At 36.2% G+C, this 18446-nt stretch overlaps 3 protein-coding genes across 6 annotated transcripts; 1 reads left to right on the forward strand and 2 right to left on the reverse strand.

Moving 5' to 3' along the window:
• The first annotated feature begins 461 nt into the window (after positions 1-461).
• Positions 462-9036, forward strand: LOC109096592 (four and a half LIM domains protein 2-like). 3 transcript variants are annotated; one of them, XM_042730897.1, is made up of 7 exons: positions 2757-3046; positions 3326-3486; positions 4337-4513; positions 4693-4867; positions 6529-6698; positions 6905-7091; positions 8454-9036. In XM_042730897.1, exons 3-7 carry the CDS (start codon positions 4358-4360, stop codon positions 8603-8605), a joined length of 840 nt encoding a protein of 279 aa, XP_042586831.1. In that variant the 5' UTR covers positions 2757-3046; positions 3326-3486; positions 4337-4357; the 3' UTR covers positions 8606-9036. The 3 variants fall into 3 exon arrangements, with proteins under 3 accessions (XP_042586832.1, XP_042586831.1, XP_018965758.1); XM_042730898.1 differs by lacking the exons at positions 2757-3046; positions 3326-3486 and adding an exon at positions 462-572; XM_019110213.2 differs by lacking the exon at positions 3326-3486 and having other exon boundaries at positions 2759-3046.
• Positions 9037-10299: 1263 nt separating this feature from the next.
• LOC109097061 (ashwin-like) lies at positions 10300-14174 on the reverse strand. Of its 2 annotated transcripts, none has more exons than XM_042730900.1 (4): positions 14014-14174; positions 13652-13791; positions 11197-11551; positions 10300-11079 (listed from the first exon to the last, which is right to left on the reverse strand). In XM_042730900.1, exons 1-4 carry the CDS (start codon positions 14146-14148, stop codon positions 11026-11028), a joined length of 684 nt encoding a protein of 227 aa, XP_042586834.1. In that variant the 5' UTR covers positions 14149-14174; the 3' UTR covers positions 10300-11025. The 2 variants fall into 2 exon arrangements, with proteins under 2 accessions (XP_042586834.1, XP_042586833.1); XM_042730899.1 differs by having other exon boundaries at positions 10300-11082.
• A 769-nt stretch (positions 14175-14943) lies between these two features.
• On the reverse strand, positions 14944-18127 carry LOC109097062 (high-affinity lysophosphatidic acid receptor-like). The gene is made up of 2 exons (XM_019110749.2): positions 17979-18127; positions 14944-16805 (listed from the first exon to the last, which is right to left on the reverse strand). The coding sequence occupies exon 2, from the start codon at positions 16694-16696 to the stop codon at positions 15569-15571; it is 1128 nt and encodes a 375-aa protein (XP_018966294.1). The 5' UTR covers positions 16697-16805; positions 17979-18127; the 3' UTR covers positions 14944-15568.
• Between the last annotated feature and the right edge of the window lie 319 nt (positions 18128-18446).

The following is an 18446-nucleotide window of genomic DNA, read 5'->3' on the forward strand; positions in this document are numbered from 1 at the left end:
AGAAAAAATATTTTTCTTGTTTTAAGTTAAACAAAATTGTTATGCTTGGATTAATGGACTAAGAATAATACATTTAATATATTCTCTGAAAATAAGTCTTAATATCATAACACAGTTTTAAAGCATGTTTAAGGAATATATACTTTTAGATATTTTCTACAAGAAAACAAAACAAAAATATCATAGGATCATAGTTTTTTTTTAATTACTGTAATAGATTAAAATCTTTTTATATTTATTTCAGAATTAATGTAATTATCACAAAACTAAATGAGGCCTTAAAAGGACACAGGACTGAAGAGGGAATGTATATGTGTTTATGTGTGCGTGTGTGTGTGTGTGTGTGTGTGTGTATACGCAGATGGGCTTTATCTAGTGTGCTGGTACTTTTAGTGTTGCTGTGTTGTATTTATAGCTCATCTTGATAGAAAAAGCCTGCCCAAACCCTACCACTCCAATTAGTCACCCCATAGGTGGAGTAATTTAATCAGGAGAACATACAACCCCAGCCGAGAGCCTCCACGCTCAGTCTGACCAGACTCTTCACACAGACAGACAGCTCTTCTCCTGAGGTAAGAACACAGGCGCTTGTGTCTATACAGGTAGATTACTAACACCAGATCACACTCGTGAGCAATGATACAACTACCATCCATCACTAAACCTGTGTTCTCTGTCAGAATCAATCAAATTTGTGCTAGTATCTGTAATGTCAATCACATCTTCTCCTGTATGGTTGTTATTCTTTCATTCTGCATAGTTGCTTGTCGCTATCAGGTGAATATATCACTTCTTTAGACCAAAAATAAAAAGCATTAAAAATAAAAATCCAGTAAAAATTTTTATTTTGTGAAATATTATTACAACTTAAACTATTAATTTCTTTAAAGGCATTCAATTGAATCTACTAACTTTGAATTTGTCTCATTTGTGTTAACGGGTTTGTAGTGTATATGACCCAGCTATGAGTCTCTCTTAAAACATTTATGGAGAAGATAAAAGGCATTTATAGAGTCATGATGGGTGGTCAGACTCTTGACTCACTCTCTCTGTGGATATGGATTGTGCTGGAGCAGGAATGGGGGTGTGAAGGTTGTGTGTGGGGCGCGAACACAAGGTCTTAATCTCAGATGGGTTAGTCTTCCATCCACCTGTCTGGCTTCTCTTTTTAGTGTTGACTAAAAGCTTTCCATTTATCTTGCAGACCTCTGCTATACTTTTAATTAGCATTGTGTGATATGTTTGTGTGATGACACTCGCAGATGTCTCCTAACACAGCTGAGGATTATAAAAAGAGAGATTAGAGAAATGCCAAGTCATGCCCGAGAGAGATCTTGTTAGAGGAGATCAGTTTAGATCAAGTGTGCTGGTGACAAAATTTCATAAACAAAAGTGAATATGCTTAAAAGAGGGTTTAACAAACTGTCAAGAATGAAACATTTTGATATTTAAGCTTTAACAAACACACTTATCCATCTTAATACTCCAACTGAATTATTACAGCTACCACCAAACTTGCTTGTATGAATGTAGTCTTGTCAAATTTTACAGGGTATTGCAGGCAATCATAGTGATGATTCTATGTATTTACTGGACTGAAGATTAGAAACAATAAAGGAAGAATGTACTGCGGTAGATGAAAATAAACCCAAGTATAATTATTTAGATCTATTGCATGTTATTTTTTAAATGAACATTTTTCTTTCCAAACAATGTTTTCATTTGCTTTTTTTGGCACATCAGTATCACTGCACATTAGTTTATGTCATTCCAAATTCAAGACTTTTGCTTTCATCCAAAGCAAAGTTGTAAGTGTTGTACATTTCCAAAAACAGCCCTGGATTTGGAAATTTACAGAACTGGTTCTCAGCCAAAAGGATTCAAGATGACTTAAAATTAAAAAATAAGATTAAACAAACATTTAAATAAAGGAAAACAAACTATGAACTGAAGAACCAATTTCCTTTGAAAAACCAGGTTCTCACAGTTTTGGAAAACCACTGGTTTACAGCAATCACAGATAAGCGTGATTGAATGATAAATCATAAACAACTTAGTTAAAGTTAATTTAATCATTTTACTTAAACAATTTAGTTTATCTGTACTGTGTCAAACCAAGGCAAGATTTCGGCAAGTTCAGTATGATGGAAGGAAAGGTGCTGGAAAAAATGGTCACACTTTATTTTAAGGTCCAATTCTCACTATTAACAAACCATTAACTAAGACTTTTGCCTCAATAATCTCCTAAATTGCCTCTTATTAATAGTTAGTTTGGTAGTTGTTGAGTTTAGGTATTGGGTAGAATTAGGGATGATAGCATATGGTCATGCAGAATATGTGCTTTATATGTCCTAACAAACAGCCAATATGTTGGTAATAGGGATGCTAATAACCAAGTTAATTGTGAGAATTGGTCCCTATACTAGAGTGTTGCCAAAAAAACATTAGTATTTAGTGGCACAGTATGGTCATGGTCATACTGTGTACATAGTACATAGTAAGTCATGGTCAGACTTGTGCTTGGAGCCATGGACTACCTATTTCCACAAGAAAATATAGTCTGAATAACCTGCAATATGCTATTTTGATAGTGTGAAAAGACGTAGAAGGAACCTAATGGAAAGAATTTAGATGGCTTGCCAGTTGGATGGAGAAAGGGAGAAAGCCTGAAGAAGTGAGACAGCAGAAAAGGGCAAGACAAACAGGAAGCAGAGGAGGGGGGAGTGAAGGACTGACTGTGGAAGTCAAAGAATTTTCTTAGAAGGATTTTAAGCAAGAGAGCCGCTTCTCCTGGTTTCCATCTGCTGCCTTTTATGGTAAAACAGTAGAGGGGGATTTGGTGTAGTAGTGAAGCCCGGGCCGGACGAGGGCTCAGTTAGACACACTCACAACAGCAGAGCAGGGGGCTGAAGAGCAGGCAGAGAGCGTGTGTGGGACACTGGGGACCCCTGAGGCGGTGGCACGGAGTGAGGCGGCACACAGCATCACAGGGCTCATGGGAACAATACGCAGAGAGGCTTAACAGGTCCAGGACTCAGACAGCAGCGTGAGTAGATGTCATTCTGTTATTAAGAACAATTTCTCTCTCAATTAATTTCACATATTGAACACCAACGTTTCTTTGAATGATTTGCTTTCAGATCAGTTTTAGAATCGGACCAGTGTTGTAACAATAGAGTTATGTGGCCTATTATAGAATAGATGGATTATTCTCAGAAAAAAGTCCATTCATGATGATGTTTATAGGTAATCGCTTTCTTGCCAGCAGAGGCACATTTATGTACACACACTAACACATGCTGATACACAACATAATGGCTGACAGGCAGCTGGAGGTGAGATAACAGGCTGGTTACGAAGCTATGATGTACTACACTGTGGAATTCCAGTGTGCTCCATCCAGCACTGAGAATGACTGACCGCTGTTACCCTTCCAGAGAGTGAATCTGACTGATGCTTCTGATCTTATGAGCTTCTGATGCTATGGTTAGCAACATCTGATATCTCCTTAAACACTAAAACATTTATATTCATCTCTTAACAGCTTTCTTTCTTTTTCTTTCTTTCTTTCTTTCTTTCTTTTCTTTCTTTCTTTCTTTTCTTTCTTTCTTTCTTTCTTTCCTTCTTAATTTATCTTTATCTTTTTTTAAATAAAACCATTATCATATAAATGTAATAGGTAAAAGCTGATGAGGAGTTTAATATTATAATGTTGCAAAATGTATTAAATGGGCTCCAAAAGACCACTAGTGAATCTTTCTATAATTCTGTCAATTGTATTTTTATCATAAAAAAATTTGAGTTAGATGTCGAATGGGAAATGTATTTATTATATTTAACCAAAACTAAAACCATAGGAAAAAAAAAAAAAAAAAAAAAATTATATATATTATATATATATATATAATATAATATTATATATATATATATATAAAAATATTATATTATATATATATATATATATATATATATATTATTTATTTATTCTCATTTTTAAATAATAATAATTTTTAAATAATAAATAAAAATAAAAATGCTAAAACTTTCAAATGAAAATAAAAACAGAAAATATTAAAAAATCTCATTCAAAATATTAATTAAACTACAATAGCATATCAATAGTAATAAAATAACACTGCTTTAATCATGCATGGAATTCTCAAGCAAAATCTGAGGATCATGTTTTCCAGCATGATTTGAGATGGTCCAAAGAGCATCATTCCAACAGCTGGAAATAATTTCACAATCATTGTATAAGTGACCTAAAAATGGTCAGAAGCAGAATATGTATTTCTAAATAAAGGTGTAAAAAATCTCCACGTATTCTTCATCACAGGACTGAAAGGCAGAAGTAAAGATGACAGAGCGTTATGACTGCCACTACTGCAAGGAGTCTCTGTTTGGGAAGAAGTATGTTCTTCGTGAGGAAAACCCTTACTGTGTGAAGTGCTATGAGAGCCTGTACTCCAACACCTGCGAGGAGTGCAAGAAACCCATCGGCTGCAACAGCAGGGTAACATCACTTCAAATAACATTCTGTATGAAGCTGCATAAAACCGGCCAATCAGATTAGAGCTTGCAGATCTGAAAAGTGCATCAGCTGGTCATTAAACAGACTGTGGATGGGTCTATATGTGTGTTACGATCTCTAATTCAACCATTGTCATGAAAGCGCATCTTTTGTGGCTTTAGGATCTGTCCTACAAGGACCGTCACTGGCACGAGGACTGTTTCCACTGCTTCCAGTGCAAACGCTCACTGGTGGACAAGCCTTTCTCCACCAAAGACGAGCAGCTGCTGTGCACCGAGTGCTATTCTAATGAGTACTCCTCCAAATGTCATGAGTGCAAGAAGACCATCATGCCTGGTAAGAGATCCTTCCTTTCCGGGAGGAACTATTACCTCATATCAGTAGATGTGTTTTTTTATACTCATGCACTGCCATAAAACATAACTATTCATTCAGTGACACACTCTTTCCATTAAAGCAAAAGAAAATGGCTTCCTTTCACACAGTGTCGATCTTTGCCCAGATCTTGTGAAAAAAGAATAACTGTCATTAGACAGATATATTACAGGCCCGTCATGACGTCAAAGCAAGTGATCTGCTCAACTGGTAATAGATATTAATTCATAAATCTTGAAAGACAGGTCCTTATGACCATGTAAAAATGTCACACTCTTATTAACCCATTATGTTTTATGATCAACCACCCTTTTTATAATAATGATCAATCAAAATGAATAGATGGAACCAAGTTTAGATTTATTATATGTGTAGTAGCTGTTTTGGCTATTTAATTAATGTGATTCAGTTTGTGCTCACAGTCCTGTGGAATGTTCCAGCTCTCACTGAGTGAAACTTAATATTTCAAATCTGGAGCACATGGATTTAAAAGATATGAGCCAGACTTTTTAAAACAATGAAACTCTGTGCTGTCTCTGTTTACACCACTGCTGGCCGTTGCGCCATGGTTGATGTTAATTGGCCTTTCGTCTGGATGTGTTAAAAAATAATTATGCTTCGTCTTCTCAACAGCTAAACTTTCCTGCTGCATTACAGATAATGGGGAGTGCTGTAAGCCTGATAACAATTATCCGTCATCTGTGACTGATAAGAATATATATATTTATATAGAACTGGTTCTTATAGAATTTGGCATAAACTTTGTGGATTGTAAATAGTTTTAATTTTACTATATTAAAAAAATACAATAGGCCACTTAAATATGACCAAAAGCCTATTTGAGTAAACAACCAAAACAGATAAAGACAAATGAAATACATAATCAAATAAATAAAAATATATTAAGTCCTCATGTTTGTATGCATAGTGCCTGATGAAGACCTAGTTCGGGTCAAAACATTGCAGTTTATTAAAGTTTTTATGGGAGCATTTTTAACATGAATTCATAAATGAATTTACATTCAAACATACAAATATCTCCAAGTTGTATTTGTCTATACACATACACTACCATTCAAAAATGTTAATTTTTGAAACTGTTTTTTTAATAATGAAAAAAACAAATCTGTTCTTTTGAACGTTTTTCTATCCTTCAAAGATCAGAAAGAAATATTAAGCAGCACAACTGTTTTCAACATTGATAATAATAAGAAATGCTTCTTGAGCATCAAATCAGCATTTTAGAATGATTTCTGAAGGATCATGTAACACTGAAGACTGAAGTAATGATGCTGAACTTCCTGAATTTACATTTCTAGTGTTTTACTACATTTTTAATCAAATAAATGCATCCTTGGTGAGCCATAAGTGACTTTTTTCAAAAACATTAAACAGTACAGACCCCCAAACTTTTGAACGGTATTGCACTAAATATTAGAATTGGATATAATTATGAGGGCATAGAAAGTATCTGATATTCTAGTGTAACATGACCATCTTTCATTATGATTTCATAATATGTACCTTGAGTGTTATGGATCACAGTATCGTTTTAACATGCTTCACTTCATAAGAAGGATGTTGTTGTATTTGGGTTAAGATGGCCCTCTTCTCTCCCTCAGGCTCCAGGAAGATGGAGCATAAAGGAAACAGCTGGCATGAGACCTGCTTTACCTGCCAGCGCTGCCAGCAGCCAATTGGCACCAAGAGCTTCATCCCCAAAGACAACCATAACTACTGCGTGCCCTGCTATGAAAAGCAGTTTGCCATGCAGTGTGTTCACTGCAAGAAGGTAGTCACAGTTGAAGTAACCTACGAACTACAACACAGGAGTTAAATACACAAGCTACAAGTACATTAAACATTAAGACACCAGTCAACTATGAGTGAAATACAGTCCATGCAGTCACAAAAGCAAGCTATTCTAGGAATAAATAATAGGGAAGTGTGTTATTTTGATCCTAGTCAATGTCTTCATCTCCTTTCTTGTCTGTGTAGCCCATCACCACTGGCGGTGTGACGTACCATGACCAGCCGTGGCACAAGGACTGTTTCCTGTGCACTGGCTGTAAGCAGCAGCTGTCTGGCCAGCGCTTCACCTCTCGTGATGACTTTGCCTACTGCCTCAACTGCTTCTGCAACTTGTATGCCAAGAAATGTGCCTCCTGCACCACCCCCATCAGTGGTAAGCACAATCCAACAAATGGAACTACAAATAGAAATAGCTTCTATACGAATTACCTTAATTCTGATCAAACCATTCATGTATGATTGTTTGAAATCAGGGTTGTGTGCCATTCAGAATTAAACTGAGAATGTATTTAAATTCCAAGCCCATTCTTGAACGTAATTCAGTGTTGTTTTTGTTAGCTAAAACTTAAATTACTCTATATATATATATATATATATATATATATATATATATATATATATATATATATATATATATAGTTAATTGCAATAATTCTGAAATAAAAATAAAATGCAAATATTAGATTAAAAATGTACACTTAAAAACTTAAAATTAGAACTGTTACCTTTGCAATAAGTTTAAGTTGAAGTATTAAAACTAAAACTGAAATAAAAGTAAATGAAAGCTAAACAGAGCTATTTATAAACATAAGAACAATTCTAAAACTATTAATTAAAAAGAAAACTGGACATAATCGTAAAAGCCAATTCATAATGATAGTATAAATGATACTAAAATAACTGGTGTAGAAAACAGGATAACAAATTGTAATTTAATTTGAATTTAAGTAGAATTGAAATGGAATTAAACTTTTAATGACCAATTTCATTTTTCAGTCTAAATTATTTAAATACAAATATACTATATATACTTTTAGTACTATTATAGTCATTTTTTTAATACATTCCCATTATATTTAATAAATGTGACTCTGGACCACAAAACCAGTCTTAAGGGTCAATTTTTCTAAATTGAGATTTATACACCATATGAAAGCTGAATAAATAAGTTTTCCATTGATGTATGTTTTGTTATGATAGGACAATTTTTGGTTGAGATACAGCTATTTGAAAACCTGGAATCTGAGGATGCAATATATTAAGAAAAATCGTCTTTAAAGTTGTCCAAATGAAGTTCTTAGCAATACATATTACTAATCAAAAATTAAGTTTTGATATATTTATGATAGGAAATTTACAACATATCTTAATGGAACATGATCTTTACTTAATATCCTAATGATTTTTGGCATAAAAGAAAAATCGATCATTTTGACCCATACAATGTGTTTAGCTATTGCTACAAATATATCTGTGCGACTTAAGACTGGTTTTGTTGTCCAGGGTCACAAATTAACTTTCATTTAATGGACCAGAATATTCCCTGAAGTTGCAAAACTCCAGTTTCATCGTCCTGCAGCACATGGCCAATTCAAATTCCAAAACTGAAAGGGAGACAACTCTTAAATTCTCAACCCTGTTTCAAAAAGCTCAAATCAGCATCCATGAACTGTTATGTAATACAGCTACATCTTTTTGTTGCCAGTGCTCATAATATGTTTGCAATCACATGTAGGACTTGGAGGAAGCAAGTACATCTCCTTTGAAGAGCGCCAGTGGCACAACGACTGTTTCAACTGCAAAAAGTGCTCAGTGTCTCTGGTGGGCAGAGGTTTCCTCACCAAGAGAGATGACATCCTGTGTCCTGAGTGTGGCAAAGACATGTGAAAGCGTGCAAGAAACAATTCAAGCATGCATGACATTGTGCAAACCAAAGCATTGGCAAAGCATGAAACAGTGTGAACAATGAATACATTTAGGTACTCCATGGAAACACAGTTAACATTGTTATAGCAAATATTATAATAGTGAATTTATAGCAAGAGGCAGATTTTCTTTATTTCAGGAGAGTTGTTACAGCTTGCTTTAACATGAAGACTGATGAAAGAATCGGTTCTAAAGATTAAACTGTAAAACTGAGGATAATATCCATTAATATCTCGTTCAAATGTCTAACCAGCTCTCTGATGTGTTGCATAACCCATGTCTTAACTTGCAAAAAACGTATTTTGGTCTATTTGTGTATCTAACAGTTAAGGACAGATTCTAAATAAAGTACATTTAATGCAATATCAATAAAGCTTATTAAAATAAATAGACTACATGTTTTTTGTTTCTCTAACTGAATGACATGAACTGAACTATTGCACTAGCAAGCACTCAGTACAGCTCAAACAATAAAACAGGACAATAGAGCCACCTAGTGTTGACAGTGTCCGTGCAACACAATGTGCATCCTCTTATCAGGGCATATGCAAAATATATTTGTCAAAAAACTTTAATTATTATGCTTTAATGCTTGAAATGAGTTCTGCAGAATTTGAATTTCTTGAGGATGGAGCACGTAGTGAAGGGAAAGCAGTCAACAAGTGTTTCACATCCATTTGTATCGTTTTATAGTTTTGATGACTTTGTTCTTATTATTATGTTTAACATTTTAGAATAAGCCGGGGTTGGTACATAATGTAATAGGATTTGGTTATAGGAATTCAGGAAAACATGTAAACTTCACTTTTCCCCTGGGGAAGGAGAAATGTTTTATTCTGTGATTTCAATGTCTCCTCTGGGACAAAAGCCTGAGAGGCAACTGCATGGAAAACTAGCATCTCTAATAAGAGGCGGTGGAGTGTTTGAAAGCAGACTAGAGAGAGAGACGAGAGTGAGAGATGAGTGACAGAATGAGAGAGCTGATAGAGCGAGTGTGAGCTGACAAGAGCGAAAGAGAACAAAGTGGAAGTTCGGTGAGCTCTGACTGGAGATACACGACCTACAATGGAATGAAACAATGCTGTAAAGATGAAACGGACAAATCTAGCAGCACAATAGGAGCCATTATTGTGGAAAAACAGGTAATAGGCCAACACTCAAAAAGGCTTCCTGCACTTTGCTTATTATGACCATTTCTTCATCGATTGACAGGAAATCCCTGCCTGACCCTGGATCAAGAACAAACAGGCTCCCGCACCATTCAGAACTAAATGTCATTTAAATTCATTACAAAACTCCAAAAATGTTTGGCTCAGTAATTTTGTAGGGTGCAATAACTGTTTAAAAGTGAAAAGCATATTAGAATGATGTATGAAAGATCACATGACACTGAAGACTAGAGTAATGACGCTGAAAACTCTTTGCATCACAGGAATAAATTACATTTGAAAATATTAAACCAGATGTGTTAAATATGGAATTCATATCATACATATTAATTAAACTAACCTTTACTTTAAGGATATTGAATACATTTCACTGATCCATTATTAACTTAAGTGTATTATACTTTTTATAAGTTTATAATGTTATAATTTCAGGGGTAATTCCTGACTTAATTAAAAAAAAAAAAAAAAAGAATTGCAAACACTGTGACCAATGCTCTCAGCCATTTATTTAATCAGGCTTGTTGTCACTAAGGAACATTCCATGCAGTTCAATAAAAACTCAATTCATAATGTCTAGAAAAGACCACCACTAAAACACATGTGAAACACCCTTCATATCGCTTGATGCAATACACATCACAATTGTATTTTGGCCCTTTGGGGGCTAGAAATACAAAAACTGTCAAGGGATTTACCTGATAATGACTGAAGCACTTGGACAGGCCTATCCCGATCTGAAACAATGATCAATGCAAACATTTTATTGGAGAAATAAGAGATTTCTTCAAAATCCCACTACTATTAGTAGAGAATACTCCTATACCAGTAAAACACTGCAGCCCAATGGAAAGCATGTCTATTTTCCATCTTAGTGGGTTTGATTCGGCAACATGATTCACTCAAATTGGAAAGTTTGTTCATTGCAAGAAAGATATTGCTAAAAAAAAAAAATTGATCAGTCTAACATAAAACTGCTAGGAATGTCTCAGTTCCTTCACCACACATCAAGTCAAAAGCAGAAGTGTTTCCTAGTGTGAAATAAACCAGAGGGTCATATTTCACAAGTCACCTTTCCTGAGGCTGGGAAGTAAAGATGTGTGACACGAACCCATCTTTCAAATTCTGGGGTCTCATCACGAGTCTGTCTTGGCCTCAGAGACCCAGCAGACGACGTCAGTGGCGTTAACAGTCCATCCCGGATGACTTCACAGATTATGGCCATGTGATGTGTTGAATCTTTTTCTTTGTATCAGGTGACTTAATGTCCCTGCCACAAAAAAAAAAAAAAAAAAATATCAAAGAATTACCATCAGAAAACCTAAAAGATTCACTCTTATCTACACCACACAACACCCGTCAAGCTAAATAAGCACTAATACTCACACTAGTGTTGGGTTCTCCATCGCTGGGGGACGTGCGCTTTAGTTTCGACGTGGTGTTGTTTGAATGTACTGAGGAGTTGGCAGTTTTGGAGTGATTACAGGGGCTCTTGGGACCGGCCCCTGGCGATGACACTGGGGTCCTGTTAGAGGAATCTGAGGAAGAGCAGTTTGTAGAGGTCCCAGAGAGCTTGCGTATGGGGTTTGTGAGACTGATGCTGGAAACTGGGGGCTTTAGTCGGTCTGTGGTGACAGGTGCTGCTGAAGGATCAGGTTTCTTCAGCTTAACACCGCCAATGTTAGCAGAGCTGCCGTCAAACACAATCAGCGGCCTCTTCCTGCCACTATCACTGCTTGAACTGAAACCAAACAGAGTTAGAATATAAGAGAAAATACATTCAGGTACATAACACAGCCATGAAAATATAAAATATTAGATTATTTCTCACAATTACCTCTCAAATCATAATTTTTTTTCTGCAAACTTGTGCATCAAGTTCAATTAAGAAACATGCAATCAAGTTTTGTCATCAAACAAGCAACAGCAATGAGATTTCAAAGCTTCAGCAAAAAGAAAGAGTATCAGTGATTATTACAAAGCAGTCTGGAATTCTGGAGTTAAATATTTTGGAATAATGACCGGTTGCATATTTGTGTGCCTGCATGTATAGTAATACTAGGCATTATTCAATAGTTCAGAAGCATGAGGTTGTTGTTTTTTTTTACTACACATTTTACTTTCTGCTCTCTTGTAAATTGTGTTTTTGGACAAAAAATCTGGGTTCATAAATATGAAATTTTATTAGTTTATCAGTTATTAGTGATCGATGACTCTACATTGGTAAGCAATTCTGTACATGATACAAATAATCCACACTTGAAGGAGTACTCACTATTGACTTCAGCACTGTTTACTGTTTGCATGTTGCTAAGCTAATGATGTGATACTCTTAAAAAGCACAAACTACAATAAGGACACATTATGTATAATAGTCCATTTACACACTAGTTGATAATATATTTATATAATATATATTTTGTGTGTTGTTTTTATATATATTTATTTTTGTCACTGTCATCTTGTCTGTGCACTGGAAGCTTCTGTCACAAAGTCAAATTTCTTATGGGTGTAACGTAAGCATACTTCTCTTCTCATGCTCGTTCTGATTCTGATATTTTAATGTTTTTTTAAGAAGTCTCATGTGTTTACCAAGGCTGCATTTATTTGAGCAAATATGCAGTAAAATTGTAATACAGTGAAGTATTCTTAAAATGTAAAATACCTGCTTTCTGTTTTATATATTTTAAAATATGTGACCCTGGAACACAAAACACGGGTATATCTGTAGCAACAGCCAACAATATACTGTATGGGTCAAAATTATCGCTTTTTCTTTGATGCCAAAAATCATTAGGATATTAAGTAAAGATCATGTTCCATGAAAATATTTTGTAAATTTCCTACTGCAAATAACACCAAAACTTAAGTTTTGATTAGTAATATGGATTGCTAAGAACTTAATTTGGACAACTCTGAAGGTGATTTTCTCAATATTTAGATTTTTCGCAACCTCAGATTCAAGGTTTTTAAATAGTTGTATCTCAGATAATCAGCATTGTTTACATTAAGCATGTACACGCTTTCTACTGAACGTAAACAGGGAAGTCGTGGCCTAATGGTTAGAGAGTTTGACTCCTAACCCTAAGGTTGTGGTTTCGAGTCTTGGGCGGGCAATACCACGACTGAGCAAGGCACCGAGCCCCCAACTGCTCCCCGGGCGCCGCAGCATAAATGGCTGCCCACTGCTCCGGGTGTGTGTTCACGGTGTGTGTGTGTTCACTGATGTGTGTGTGTGCACTTTGGATGGGTTAGATGCAGAGCACGAATTCTGAGTATGGGTCACCATACTTGGCTGTATGTCACGTCACAACGCTGATTACATTTATTACATTCTAGGGTACTCTCCGAAATCGCATATGTCATGTCACAATGCTGATTAATTTTTGTTTTAGTTTTTATTATTGTTTTGTTGGTAAATAGGGGTTTTGTTTTGTTGTTTGTATTATTTTGTTTTTGTTTTTTTTGTCACATGGACTATTTTACCGATGTCCTCACTACATTTCTGTGCGCCGATCGTGATAGTATCCTTGCTGTCTTTTGAGGATCAGAGAGCTCTCGGATTCCATCAAAAATATATTAATTTGTGTTCCGAAGATGAACAAAGGTCTTACGGGTTATGAACGTCATGAGGGTGAGTAATTAATGACAGATGTTTCATTTTTGGGTGAACTAACCCTTTTAAAACAGTTGTGTTGTTTAACATTTTTGTGGAAACATGATACAACTTTTCAGGAATCTTTAATGAATACAAAATTCAAAAGCACAGCATTTATTGTAAACAGAATGTTTTTATAACTCTTTGATCATGTCGTGTGTGTGAGAGTGTGCAGTAAGTCACCTCTGCCGCGCGCGGCTCCGCTCCATCCTCCTGCCCCAGCGGCTGCTGGGCAGATCTCTCTGCGGGAGAGGAACGACATGCCGCAGGTACAGATCTGTGAGCCGCTCGCGGTCCTCTTCTCCACCCACTGCTATCTTCCTCTACAACACAACACAGGCACCACTCGTTTGCTACTGTTCTGCGACTCATTCCTCTGACATCAGGCATTTTTACTAGATCTTATTAAAATACACTTTACAGAAAACCTTGAGCTCACCAAAAACAACTAAATATGATTATTATTATGTTCATATAAGAAACAAGCATGTTATGCGATGAAGCCTACAATAACCTGACAGATTTCACGTGGCTCTCAATCTCACCTCGCGTAACATAAGCTGAATGAACTCCTGAGAAAGCAGCTCTGGATGAAGCAGAAGGTCGAGTTTGGAAACATCTCCAGCATCTGATGTGACGTTTTTCGTTCTGTCTGTCCTGTGTGACGCCATGTTTCTCATCGATTTCCGGAGAGCGCAGGAAGAAGCGCCTTTGTTCTGCGCTTATGTGACAGCGTATGACCATTACTGCCACCTACAGTAACTTATGACAAAGTTATTTCATATTTACCTGTGTTTCTTATGGATTTGTTGTTTCATATTTACACCCGCTTTTTTACATGGATGTACAGCCCTAAAATAACTTTTTTGAATATTGTGATTTCACTGAACAGACTATTAGATCGGTCGAAGGGTTGTGAGTTTTCTTGGCCATTTGAATGTACAGCGCTACCCTCAATACTAGGGCTGATAACCATATCAACTAAATGGCTGCCCACTGCTCCGGGTGTGTTTCACATTGTGAATACTTGTGTAAATTTCACTTCATCAGTTTTGTGTAGGCTACGTTATTTGCTCACAGGATATGTGTATTACTTATTTCTAAAGGATATATTACATCTACTTTATTTATTTTGAATATTGTGTATTTCACTTCATCAATTTTGTGTAGGCTACTTATTTTTTGTCAGTTTTTTTTTTTTCATTTTTGGGAGATTTCTATATTGACGGTATTTATATAGGCCTATAGTTCCAAAGTTACTGATAAAAAAAAAAAAAAACTAAGACTGACTTTACAGAAAATGCCACATTTATGAAGATGATGCATTCCAAATATTTCAGGAATGGTGAAAATGTCCATGATGATAGTTTTATGAATTTGCATAAGCAAATTTCTTCAGTCAAAGTGGTAAAATGACTGAAAACAGCTAGCAGAAATCATCATTATATTGTAAAAAATTAAGAAACAAGAACAATAATTTAGGCTTGACATTTATTATTATTATTATTATTTAAAAAGGAAAACAAATTGTGGACAAACAGCATTCAGTTTAAACCTACCAGTTGTGCAGTATCACTTTGGGACTGGTGTTCAAGGCAAACTCAAGATGCACAGCTTGAATGTATACCATATATTTGAAATTGATATGAAAAGGTCAAGGGTTCGTTACCCAGTGGGCTGCACAAACAGATAAAATGTACAGCTTGAATGTACTGTAAGTTGCTTTGGGTAAAAATGTCAGTAAAATGCATAAAATAAGAATACAATTTTTAAAAAAAAACAAATTCTAACAAATTAACAAATTATATAAAAAATGTCCAGTAATTCACCAGTTTAGTTACTTTATTTGCCAGTTTTTTCATGTTTTACAAAATTGCAGAACATGTAAAAGCTTTCCAACAGAAAAAATAAGGAAATTACCACATTCAGGAACGTATATGAATATTGCTCTGATGAATTTCAGACAGCAGATGCTGTTTCCTTCATCACTGCAGATTATGGTCGGAGTAGTTATTTGTAAAGTTTTCAATTTTTGAATGAAAACATGACTTTAAATGTTTCATATCTTAACATTATCTTCATTATACTTTGGTGCAAATCCTAGACAGAAGACTGGGTCTCACTGCTGCACACATAGATGTTGCTGGGTCTTATACGCCTGCGACTTCGCCCGGGAATCTTGGGACAGAGATGACAGGTCTTGGGCATGAACTCCAGGCAGGCTTCACGAAACTTGCGGATTCTCCAACAGTATATCACCGGGTTGAAGACTGCCTTGAGGTAACTCAACCACAGTGCCCCGATGCTGATGGGGTAAAAGGCCGGGCTGAGGTAGAAGCGTTTACTGAACACCGCCAGCAGACTCACCACCGTATGTGGCAGCCAACACACGGAGAAGCCAATGAACAGGATGAGGATGGTGGTGAAGGCCCTGGTTTTAAAACTCATGTCCACGTTGACTTGGGGTCGCTGCAGACCGGTTAAACCCAACTTGCTGACATGGCTGATAGCGACGCTGCCTTCGCTTGTGTGATTATGGATGCGCAGTGCATTGCGTCGAACCGTGTTGAGAATACACAGATAGGAATACGACATCACTCCGAATGGCACGAAAAACACAGCAACAGCAAGCAGAACCGTGTAACCCCGGTCCGCCAGCGATTCACTGTATCCCAGAATGCATTGTGGTACTTGCGCCCCAATTGCTGCGGTCCTCCAGCTGACCACAGATGGTAGGGACACACAAAGTGACAGAATCCATGACGCGGCAATAAGAATCTTCGCCCGATGGGGCGTCAGCTTGTCTTGCCGCTGAACTATAATGAGGAACCGATCAACGCTGATGATCAGAAGTATAGACACACCTTCTAGAACAAACAGCCAGTAAAGCATGACGGATATGCGGCAGAATCCCACTCCGAAGCTCCAGTCCGTAGTTGCGAGAGTGACGGCGGTGAATGGCATGCATAGCAGCGACAGCATGATGTCTGAAAAAGCCAGTGTGGCCAGAAGCAGATTAATCGCTGAACGCATGGCTGGTTTCTGATACACTATCAGACACACAATGGCATTGCCGAGAAAACCAATGGTGATCATGAAGATCATGATGGCAGCCAGTGCCACCCTGAGAGTGGTGGGCATAAGGGCAGTATCAGACTCTGGCATCTCAGTTTCTATTGGTTCAAGAAGGCCACACCCCTCCAATGAGCTGCCATTACATGTAAACATGGCAGCTGTTACCAGGTATTATCCATCCGAGGGTGGAAAGTCATAGCTAAATCTTTGCCATGGTCCTGTGAGCTCCCTTTAAGTGAAACACTCTTCTGTAAAACATTACCTGCAACAGAAGCCCATAAGTATGAGGTATTAATAACAATGCATATATTCATTTACACTACTGTCAAAAGTTTGGGGTCAGTACAGTTTTTTTAAATACTATTATTCAGCAAGGATGGATTAAACCGATCAAGTGGCAGTAAAGACATTTTAAATTGTTACAAAAATGTGTCAAATAAATGCTGTTCTTTGAACCTTCTATTCATCAAAGAATCCTGGAAAAAATGTATCATGGTTTCCACAAAAATGTTAAACGGAAAAACTGTTTTCAACATTGATTGTAATAATTAATGTTTCTTGAGCAGCAATTCAACGTATTAAAATGATTTCTGAAGGATCATGTGACACTGAAGACTGGAGTAATGACTGCTGAAAATTCAGCTTTGCCATCACTGGAATAAATAAAATAAATCACACTCGAGATCAATTACATTTTAAAATATAATTAAATAGGAAACAGTTATTTTGAATTGTAATAATATTTTACAATATAACTGTTTTTACTGCATTTCTGATCAAATAAATGCAGCCTTGACGAGCATAACTCGTTTTTTTTTTTTTTTTTTTTGACAAAACTATATTATCATCCAGCTCATTATAAATCTTTGGATATATAAGTATATATGTAGTATACTCCCGGAGGGCAATATATACTATATGGCAAATGTCAGTGGCTTGACTGCTTGTGTCATCACAAAATGTCCACTATAATATCGCCCATCTGCTTAATGCAACTATTAGGCATGATGAAATGAAGAAATTATAAACATCAATATCAACAATTTAGAAAAGTGCATCACAAATAAATTTGACTTGATTTAAAAGGTTTTTCTAAACATCTTTTGTGTTCTGCTTAAGAATGAAAATTATAGAGGTTTAAATGACATAAAGGTGAGTGAGTAAATAATGACAGAATTTCAATTTTTGGGTGAACTATCCCTTTAAGAGCACAGAGGCACAGTCTGTGATAGGATTTCAATGAGTGATATTTTTATGACAGCACATGAGAATGGCATAATCAGTAAAGACATATGGTGAAAACGTTTTGTAATAATTACATTTTTTGCTTAAACATCTGTAAAGCAATCTGTGCAGAGCACAATATGAGCAATATGGTGAGCACATACAAACCACAATCATCATGTTTACAGATGAAAGAGGGAATGATGCTCACTCAGAGGATGCTGCTGTTGCCATGGTTACACTGGGCTGTTCTTTGCTAAGGATAGCGCAGATATAAAGGGGAATGCAAATTCCAAGAATTCATCACACATCTCTGCATGTCATCCTCTGACACCTCCATTGTCCTAGAAAAGACCAGAACACCTGCAAAACACACAGCAGGACAGTTACACATGCTAATTTGAAGGGCATACTTCTAGCCATATTTCAAGTAGTGATCATGGGTTGGCCAATCAGATTTTCATGGTTAATGAAATATCGTTCCTTCTCTATGTCTCGTTTATCAAATTGAGAGGGACAGTGGACATTATGGTGCATATATTACATTTTTTCTCATTGATCTTTATAAATGTGGCTGTCAATCTATTTAAAAACTCACGTGTAAGTCCCAGTATATGAAGTCTACAGTACAATACAATCCATTGGGGATTCATAGGTAATTATCAGCATACATTATTTA

Source organism: Cyprinus carpio, chromosome B9 (genome assembly GCF_018340385.1).
Source record: "Cyprinus carpio isolate SPL01 chromosome B9, ASM1834038v1, whole genome shotgun sequence".
Lineage (NCBI taxonomy): Eukaryota > Metazoa > Chordata > Actinopteri > Cypriniformes > Cyprinidae > Cyprinus > Cyprinus carpio.

What these genes read in the sequence shown, in the direction of transcription:
- LOC109097062 (XM_019110749.2), bottom strand. Translation starts at nt 16,696, where the DNA reads ATGTTTACATGTAATGGCAGCTCATTGGAGGGGTGTGGCCTTCTTGAA.
- LOC109096592 (XM_042730898.1), top strand. Translation starts at nt 4,358, where the DNA reads ATGACAGAGCGTTATGACTGCCACTACTGCAAGGAGTCTCTGTTTGGG. An exon ending in CCATCGGCTGCAACAGCAGG is followed by an intron (nt 4,514 to 4,692) that starts GTAACATCACTT and finishes TTGTGGCTTTAG; the next exon opens with GATCTGTCCTACAAGGACCG. An exon ending in CTGCACCACCCCCATCAGTG is followed by an intron (nt 7,092 to 8,453) that starts GTAAGCACAATC and finishes AATCACATGTAG; the next exon opens with GACTTGGAGGAAGCAAGTAC.
- LOC109097061 (XM_042730899.1), bottom strand. Translation starts at nt 14,148, where the DNA reads ATGAGAAACATGGCGTCACACAGGACAGACAGAACGAAAAACGTCACA. An exon ending in TTCAGCTTATGTTACGCGAG is followed by an intron (nt 13,792 to 14,013) that starts GTGAGATTGAGA and finishes GTTGTGTTGTAG; the next exon opens with AGGAAGATAGCAGTGGGTGG. An exon ending in CGGAGCCGCGCGCGGCAGAG is followed by an intron (nt 11,552 to 13,651) that starts GTGACTTACTGC and finishes GTTTGGTTTCAG; the next exon opens with TTCAAGCAGTGATAGTGGCA.